This window comes from Homarus americanus, unplaced genomic scaffold (genome assembly GCF_018991925.1).
Source record: "Homarus americanus isolate GMGI-L3 unplaced genomic scaffold, GMGI_Hamer_2.0 scaffold39675, whole genome shotgun sequence".
In the NCBI taxonomy this organism is placed as follows: Eukaryota; Metazoa; Arthropoda; class Malacostraca; order Decapoda; family Nephropidae; genus Homarus; species Homarus americanus.
Window position 1 is genome coordinate 6,148,938 of NW_024736071.1, and position 8,972 is coordinate 6,157,909.

At 36.7% G+C, this 8,972-nt stretch overlaps 1 protein-coding gene across 1 annotated transcript in view; it reads right to left on the minus strand.

Annotated features, from left to right (window-relative positions):
• Nucleotides 1-1,300: 1,300 nt before the first annotated feature.
• LOC121871676 (disco-interacting protein 2-like) overlaps nucleotides 1,301-8,972 on the minus strand; it is a gene marked incomplete at its 5' end in the record, with an annotated part of 242,037 nt that continues 234,365 nt past the window's right edge. The window contains 2 exon segments of the mRNA XM_042374088.1: nucleotides 1,301-4,422; nucleotides 4,849-4,980. Coding sequence (XP_042230022.1) covers nucleotides 3,379-4,422; nucleotides 4,849-4,980 — 1,176 coding nt within the window.

Genomic DNA, 8,972 nt, shown 5'->3' on the forward strand with positions numbered 1-8,972 from the left:
GTCAAACAAAAGGACAGCCAATGAATATTGTGCGAGTTTTTATTCAGATGACGAAGTCATCAGGTTCAACTCTGGCTGAAGCTGTAGCTTTCCATAAAGCCCATAAAGCTGTTACTGTTACTGAACCTGAAGTTGATGTTGAAGCTGCGTATGATGCTGAATTTGAAAGTTGATGGTTTAGGCCTTCGAATAATAAAGCTGTTGAAAGAACCTTGCACAGCTGCTTTCTTTTCTCATTACAGTATACATCTTTATGTAGAGGTCATTTGCATTTATTTAAATTTTAATGCTTTGTTCTGTTAAAGGATCCACTTCAGAAAATATGTTCATTGCTTGCTCCATATTATATCCACAGACCTCTCACCTTTTTCATATCGTTTTAACACATCTAGTTTCTTGGCTAAGCTTATGCACTTTCTCTTAGCTTTTCAAACAACACTACCATCACTTGCTCTCTTGCTCATGTTGAATAGGAATGTAAAAAGCTGTAAGAAACCTGAGAAAGTTTTTCTCCAGTTCCTGTTCAGATGCATGAAAACAAATGGACTGCCAAGCTCCGACTGTTGTTTACTGGTGAAGCTTACTGGTGAAGCGCATTACCACTCATTAGCCAGGCAGTTTCTTTGCGCAATGCGCTCTTCATTTTTTTTTACAGTAATTTTTTTTTATATACTGTAATACTGTACATATCAGGATTTAATTATTATTTATATGAAAATATAATTTTATTTTATTTTCATTATACAGGTGCTCCTCTACTTAAGAACGTTCAACTTACAAACTTTCAGAGATACAAACATCATCACTGAAGGGGGTTACCTGCCAGAACAGGTGTTTAATACAGCCTTAATTCTCTTCAAAATAATCCAGTATCATCCACATTAAAGGGTATAGCTTTACTAAATAGCCATAATCTTTTCATTTTTTACAATATGTTTGGTATCTACAAGAGTAAAGTTGGACTTGCATGTTTGGTATCTACAAGAGTAAAGTTGGACTTACATGTTTGGTATCTACAAGAGTAAAGTTGGACTTACAAACAAGCCGCTGGAACGTAACTCGTTCATAAGTAGAGGAGCACCTGTATTTTTTGGTCGTAAATACGAATGAAATAAGGACGTAAATTGAATTGGGTCCTAATTTAACTAGGGTTTTAAATATGAAAAGTTGTTGGTCTAACCGTTGTTATCGGAGGCTTTACTGTACATTCATACTTATGCACATGTGTATACATGTGTACAAAAATATGGACAAAATTTGCATCAAAGAGTTTGTGTGCAATATAAAGGAAACACACTGGTACATCTTTTTCTTGACATTTATTGCTTGTACTGTATGTTAGAGACAGTATACAAAAACAGAGGATACTTGCAGCTGCTCTGGAACCCCTAAAATTTTCAGAAAGCGACAGTAGACAACAGTACGCAAAAATTTTAAAGTTGAGCGTAGAACTCCACTCGTCACCTTCAGGTAAATGAATACAAGGGATTATTCATCCAATCAGCCATACATATCTTTTTTGTTTTGATTAAATTATTTTCATTGCATCTATACAATCTTTATCCATAAATCATTACACTGGCAATACTACAAACAATAATGCTTATCTAGACTGTACAGACAACAAATTAAAAATTGAAAATCAAAATGACTGACTTAGAAGTAAAACAGCTAAGAAGGTGATTCCATACCATTCATTATCATACGTGGAAAAGTATAGAGACCATTTTATATAAAAATTCCAAATATAAGATAAATACTTGCTCCTACTTTACACTTTATTTGGACAAAAACGCCACGTTTCAAAACACGACAATTCATGACTATATAAGGGGATTTATACATGCAAAAAATTTGTAATTAATACCCATCTATGAAGCAGGGCATATTAAAATTCTTGTCAACCAAATTTTACAAGACATACATAGGCATAATTTTTTTTTTTATCTTTCAGTGTACAAAGGCCAGAATGAACACTGAGACAATAATAATGAAACCCCAAAACTTGTCAACAATATGACCATATATATTGTCATACATTACCATAAAAATCAACTTGAGCCATGCTGACTGTGAAATACTCTCATATCTGTAAAATAAAAATAAAATAAAAAATCTCCCATTTCACACAAAGGTAAACTCTATATAAAATCTGTATGATACTGTAACATCGTCTCAAGGTGTGCTGTGTATCTCAGCAAGTCTACACTAAAACTACTTGTTCCTAACCCAATGCAAGTTCCCATCATGTCTGTAAGGTACAGCATAGTTTCAATATACACAAAAAAATTCTACAAATACATTTTTAGTTTAAACATTTAAAATATACCCAACATGGTCTGGTGACATGGCATCTTTTACATACATACATTTTGTGACTGACTTAACACCTTAGAGTAAAAATGGGATATATTCTTTCTTCTGGGTTTTGGATTTGCCGGGCGACACTCGGAGCTTTGTAATAACCAAAGCAACTGTTCGCTTGGCATTCAAGACTTTAACGAACATTTCTACTGCTATACAAATGTACAGAGCATGGTGAGTGCGAGCAGGTTTTTCAGCATTTTAATTATTTTCCGGTTGTGCCAACAACTGAAATCGTTTACTATTTATATATACTGTATTGCCGAAAAAGCCACTCATAAGACTAAATAAAGTGGGAATAGGTAATGTACCATATATATATATATATATATATATACAGTGACCGGAGTCTGAGCCAAGATATAACTATATACACTGTTTGGCTACTTCAAGTGGCAAACATTACCTCAGGTCAGTAAATGACTTGAAATGCATTCATTCATCTTGATACAAATTAAATCTAAGTAGCAATATGACATATTAAATTTCCTAAAACTCACAAACACTATCACAAGCTATCAATATATATATCTACTGAAGTTCATGACTGAATTATTTCACTTGAATTGTATCACACTACAAATGCAATCGTAAAAGGCTGCACATGGCACTTGTAAAAACAGAAAATAAATCTCGTTCAAAGATTTCAAAATTTCCATTATCTTTATGACAAGAAATATAAAGGTAGAAATTAATTGATCTTCACACACTTCTTTCATACATGTGTGGCTAATATTGTGGATTAGCGCAAATGCTTATATAACAAGGTTGATAATCCACAAGGAAACCACTAATTTTACCCTTTTGGATAAGTTTACTTCATCAATCACTTTTGTCCTTTGTGTAATATCAATCACACTAGTTATATTTTCATATACGTACAGAAAATCTCTGACTTCTTCAGTTTCAGAGTTCACCTTTGACAAAATCATTCTTGTCAAAATAGATGAAATAGAAATTTTAAAAGAAATTTTATGTCTTTTTTTTCCAGCCTGGCTTAGTAATACACATTATTTACATATTGTAAGCAACATATATAGGGTCAAGCTGGTCTGCCAGAAAACCATCCCTAAGATGCATGCGCTGCTTCTCCCCACGCGAGTTGATGGGCACTACACCCGGGTCCACCACTACAATAACACCAACAATGACTTGGTGTTCTTCTAGGACGGATGAGGTGATGAGTGGCACAAGATCCAGAGCTTCATACTCTGCCCCGTCCAGTTCCACAACCACCACTAACAAATTGGTCCAGTTGAACACTGCACATTCCGAGATCTTTTTGTGGCATCGCATCACCGTCATCTCTATATCAATGGGATGGTAGCGCATTCCTCGCAAAATAACAGTCTCTTCTAATGCACCAACAACAAACACTGCATCATGAAGTTCTCCATCTGCTTGAACAGATTCAGTGCGGCGGAGAAAGCCAAGGTAACCCGTACGTGCATATGTCTCTCCTGTATTGCCTGTTACAAGCTGGGCATTGAAATGATCATTAGCAGTGCCATCATCTCCATACAGAGTAAAATAGCCACTTGCATTGTGATTACATTGGACCCATATCTCTCCAAGATGAGAATCTGAACACTGTCCTTTGGTATCAGGATTAGCAATGACGACTTTTACTCCCGGCAGAAGTTTTCCAGACTCCATAATACACAATGAATGTGGGGCGCCCCTCTCCACCAGTGTTACCCTATCATGTCGGAGGGACCTGAGATCAACAAACACAGTAGTTGGGTCTGGTGATGACGCTCCCTGCAAGCAGATTGTTACATTAACACGGCAGCCAAAACTTGTTGACACTGCTCTGGGAGATAAACCAAGGCCACTGAATAGCTTGGAGAAAGAATTGGTAAGTTGGACCCTAGGCCGTTCTTCAGCAACAACCACACATGTTCGCACACATGCTAGGTTGACACCTCGCTGTTTAAGCAGGACAATGGAGGATCCCAGGCCTTTTGTGCACAGTTCCATGACTCCATATGAACAGAAGGTGTCACGCACTTTGTACTGAGAGACAGCTGATAGCCATAAGGAGGGATTTAACTCAACCTGAAATAAAGAGAATTGTAATTGTATTTACTTTATCCTTCTAACATCTCCCTGGAAAGACTAATTTTCATTATCAGAAGTAAAATCATAAATGCAGGAAGGATGAAATATCTAAACAACGAAGCTTGCTTTATTTACAAGTAATTTAAAGGACAAAAAATATATCATCAGGAATAGGGTAACTTATTGCCAACAACTTCAGGCTATCACTTAGTAAACAGCAATCATTTGTAAATAATAATTCTGAATGACAAACCATACTGTTGAGACAAGATGATAATATACTATGGTACAAGATGATAATATGCTATGGTAGTGTGGAAAAGAAAATTTAGAATTTCTTTTCTTGCAGAGTTGAAATTTCTATAAATGTACTATAAATGATAAATTACAAACCTTACTGCAATAACTTTTAAAATATCTTACCTCACCAGGAGGAATGAGGATGGATTGATGTCCTGAATATACAGATGAGAGGACCCACAAAGCCAGACCGAGGCCACAATATGGGTCTAAGCACAGTGCCACTACACGAGAGGGATAAAGTTCACAGGCAACCTGTTAAAATAAAAAAAATATATAAATTTAACATTAATATGAAAGTAACATCTGTGTCCCTTTGTAACACAAAATATGAATAGTGTAGCTACCCTACACAGCATCATGGGCAAATTTTTCTCAAGCTCTAGTACCTTCTATGTTATAAGGATATCATGGGGGATGATAGTGACATTTGAGAACTGTTTTTCTTCCTTCTTGTGCCAAGTCCTCCCCTCACAGAGCTTCACAGAGGGAAGACATTTATGCAGAAATCATGTGCACTCTTGATAAGGAAGGAACTAATTGTTGGTTAAGCATACTGTAAAATGGAAAAAAATATTCCTCAGTTCATATCTATTAGTACAGGTACAATCAGGGACAAAATTTCGCTCCTCGTGGTGAAAGTGAATCACAGGAATGAGTCTCCAAACTGACTTACCCTGATTGTTTCAACTCATTTTGGGTTGATGCTGCTTCATTTTGGACAGGAGCAAACTTTTGACCTCAACTGTACATTTGCTCCAAAAAGTATTTATATGATTTTGTGTAAAACAATATGACACAACAGAGAACGGATGAAGGATTTTGACAGCCCCACTGAGACAATAGGAGTCGCGGCGTTCATTTTTAAATTTGTTGGACCCCTCCGCCAAGATACCTTTTGGAGCGCATGTACATGTTCTTCACTTCATTCTTCAATCAAGTCTAAATATTCTTTACTTATTTTACCTTAGCATTTCATGAATTTTGTTTGCCAATATACCGAGATGAGCATTGGCATCTTCCCAAAATAGGTGCAAAAATTCAGTCTAATGCAAGAAATTCAGTGTTTTGGCTTAGCCAGAGACCCTAGTGTGACAAAGTATTGAAGGGTTTAGTGTATAAGCAACTATGAAGTTGATTGTGTCAAGGCATGATCATATTAAGAATCAAAAGATGCCAGCATATGCCTCAAGCTATATTCAGATCACTTTGGTAATATATTGTCATTACTATCCACAATAATCTAACTCCACATTTTATCTCACAATTTTAAATGGTCATACTGCCATTCAATAAAAACTTGATAACTCAGACTTCAATATATCGGAATTCGCACTATGTCTCGCTACCTACACTGATTAATGTGAAGTTTTAGTAGTTTACTCCAAACTTTTTGTGCTGCGATGGCTTCCTCTACCTCATCAACGTCTCGTGTTATGTGGCACCAAATATAATAATATCTCCGTTAGCTGGAATCCCCCAGATACAGAAATCTCCGAGAGCCGGAATTGAAATTTGCTCGGAAAATCATTCCCAAAGCCGGAATTTTCCAAAAAATTTCCAGCTTTAGGAACAAATTTTCCGAGGCTGAAAACCGAGAGAATTTTCTGAAAATGTCTCAAATAAAGATGAAAGTTAAATTATTTTTTGTTCAATCCAGAATGCGACATCTAGCTTTATACCTAGGTATGTTAATGCCTAGCAATAACTTGCCAGGCCAACATACAGGCAATTAAAACATCTAATAATTATTTAATACGTAATATTAACCGGGTTTTTCTTGGGGGGGGGGACCTGACCTAACTCAATGTCAAGTGGAGGTAGGGTGAGGGATTAGTGGTCTCATATTACTGACCTTCATATGGAATGTCAGGTCACCATTTCTTGGGTGGGGATTAGTGGGTCTCATGACCTGCAGATGTCTTGAATAAACACAAAACCTAAGTACAGGTGCTCCTCTACTTAAGAACGTTCAACTTACAAACTTTCAGAGATACAAACATCATCACTGTGGGGGATTACCTGCCAGAACAGGTGTTTAATATGGATGAGACTGGATAATTTTGAAGAAAATTCCAGAGAGAATAAACATTACCTAAGAGGAGAAGAGTGAGCCAGGCTTTAAGGCTGTATTAAAGGGTATAGCTGTACTAAATATCCATAATCTTTTAATTTTTTACAATATGTTTGGTATCTACAAGAATAAAGTTGGACTTACAAACAAGCCTCAGGAATGTAACTTGTTCGTAAGTAGAGGAGCACCTGTACTTTTAGGGAGATTATGATAAGTATCAGTATAAATGAGCAAAGTTGTATCCCTTCAACATTACATTACATAACATTTTAAAATATGTTGTGAGAAAGCAGAAAGGTGTGGGTGATTACAGAGATGGATTGGTAACATACACCAGTGTTTCCAACAGCTGATTTCTGAATTCACCTCCATGCAGTCACACAAGACCCTCACTGGATGCTTGTTTTCTTAATTCCTGTGCGTGCGTGCGTGCGTGCGTGTGTATGTGTGTGTGTGTTTTGAGCTTGCCAAGCACAATGTAGGATTTGAAGAAGTTGATGAAGAGTTTGTTCAGGAGCCAGGTGGTGAGGTGACATGCCAAGACACTTACACAGCACACACATTAACAGCACTACTAAACCATTGACTTATAACATTTTACATTATAATTTCTATTTTAAAACTAATTGATACATGATAGCTCAACAGGACTTCTTTTGCACTTAGACAACTGATCAAGGAATAAACCAGGGCATATGGAGACTCATTATACATTTATGATGTCACAAAGCTTTGAATAAGTTATCACAACCTGTACTTGCCAACAGTGCATAACAGAGACGTAACCGATCGCCCAAGCGGCTAACTAGCCGATCAGTGGTGAAGAGGATAAAAGCAAAAGTAGGTAAAAGTCGTATTTTCCGGCATATAAGACGCTTTTCGTTCAATCCAGAATGCGATGTCTAGCTTAATACCTAGGTATGTAAATGCCTAGCATTAACTCGCCAGGCCAACATACAGGCAATTAAAGCATCTAATTAATTACTTAAATACGTATTATTAGGAGGACATGTCACTACCTGGCATTCAACTGCAATTCTCAAAATCCCCCACCCCACCCTCCATCAAACGCACTGCCAGTCATATTCTTGCCTGGCGAATCAGCTGTAAATACACACAAGGAAAGCTCCGCTAATTTGTGTTGTATAGCTGAAATACTAAGTGCTGCGACGATTTCATATTTGGTATTTATACTTCTTAGCACGGTGAGGAAATTGAGTGACTTTTATTTTGTTTATGTCTCTCAGATATTGTGTTTGGGGCAAATTTTAAATGGTCTGGTTGAGCATGGTGACCACGCACGCTCATTTTCTATCAAGGAAGACAGTAGATCTTTAGTGACTAATATCCTCTACTTTTAAGTATATATATATATATATATATATATATATATATATATATATATATATATATATATATATATATATATATATATATATATATATATATATATATATATATATATATATATATATATATATATATATATATATATATATATATATATACACATACACAGTTGGTCCTCACATTACGCGGTTAATGTAACCCGGAGGGTCCCGCGGAAAGTGAGGAACGCGTAAAGTGAACAACATAACATATGGAATTAATTGAAATGGAGTCCAGGCCGATCCCCAAACTCCACTTTTTGACGACACACAACTATGTTGTAGTAAAAATTTTATCTTAACTTTATGATGGTATGAAAAAACAAGTAATATAGAAGAGGTTAGGTTAGGAAAGATAAAGGTTAACATAGGAAAAATAAAGAATAGGTTAAAAAACTAAAAATTTTGTGTAACACTTACGGTAGTAGAAGAGATGGGTCGGCATACGGGGATGGAGGCTGGTTCCGAGGCAGAGGGCAGATTACTGGCCCTCAGGTGAATCACCATTACTAGGTGAATCATCATCACTGTCACTTACAGTTGTCAGGGCTTCCCTGACAAATCCCTCAAAGTCAACTTCACTGTCACTATCACTGGCTTGGGCTGGCTGTGGTGGGTTGCGGGTGAAGAAATCTGTTATGCTTTGCTGACGGCTGGCGTTGATGTTGTCGTGATACACCTTGATGTACGGCTCCATAGCCTGCACCAGCCGGTTATGGAAGACTTCATAGCGGTCATCGTCATTGTCGCGGGAAAGGAAGGACTTCATCTTCTCTGCACACTCC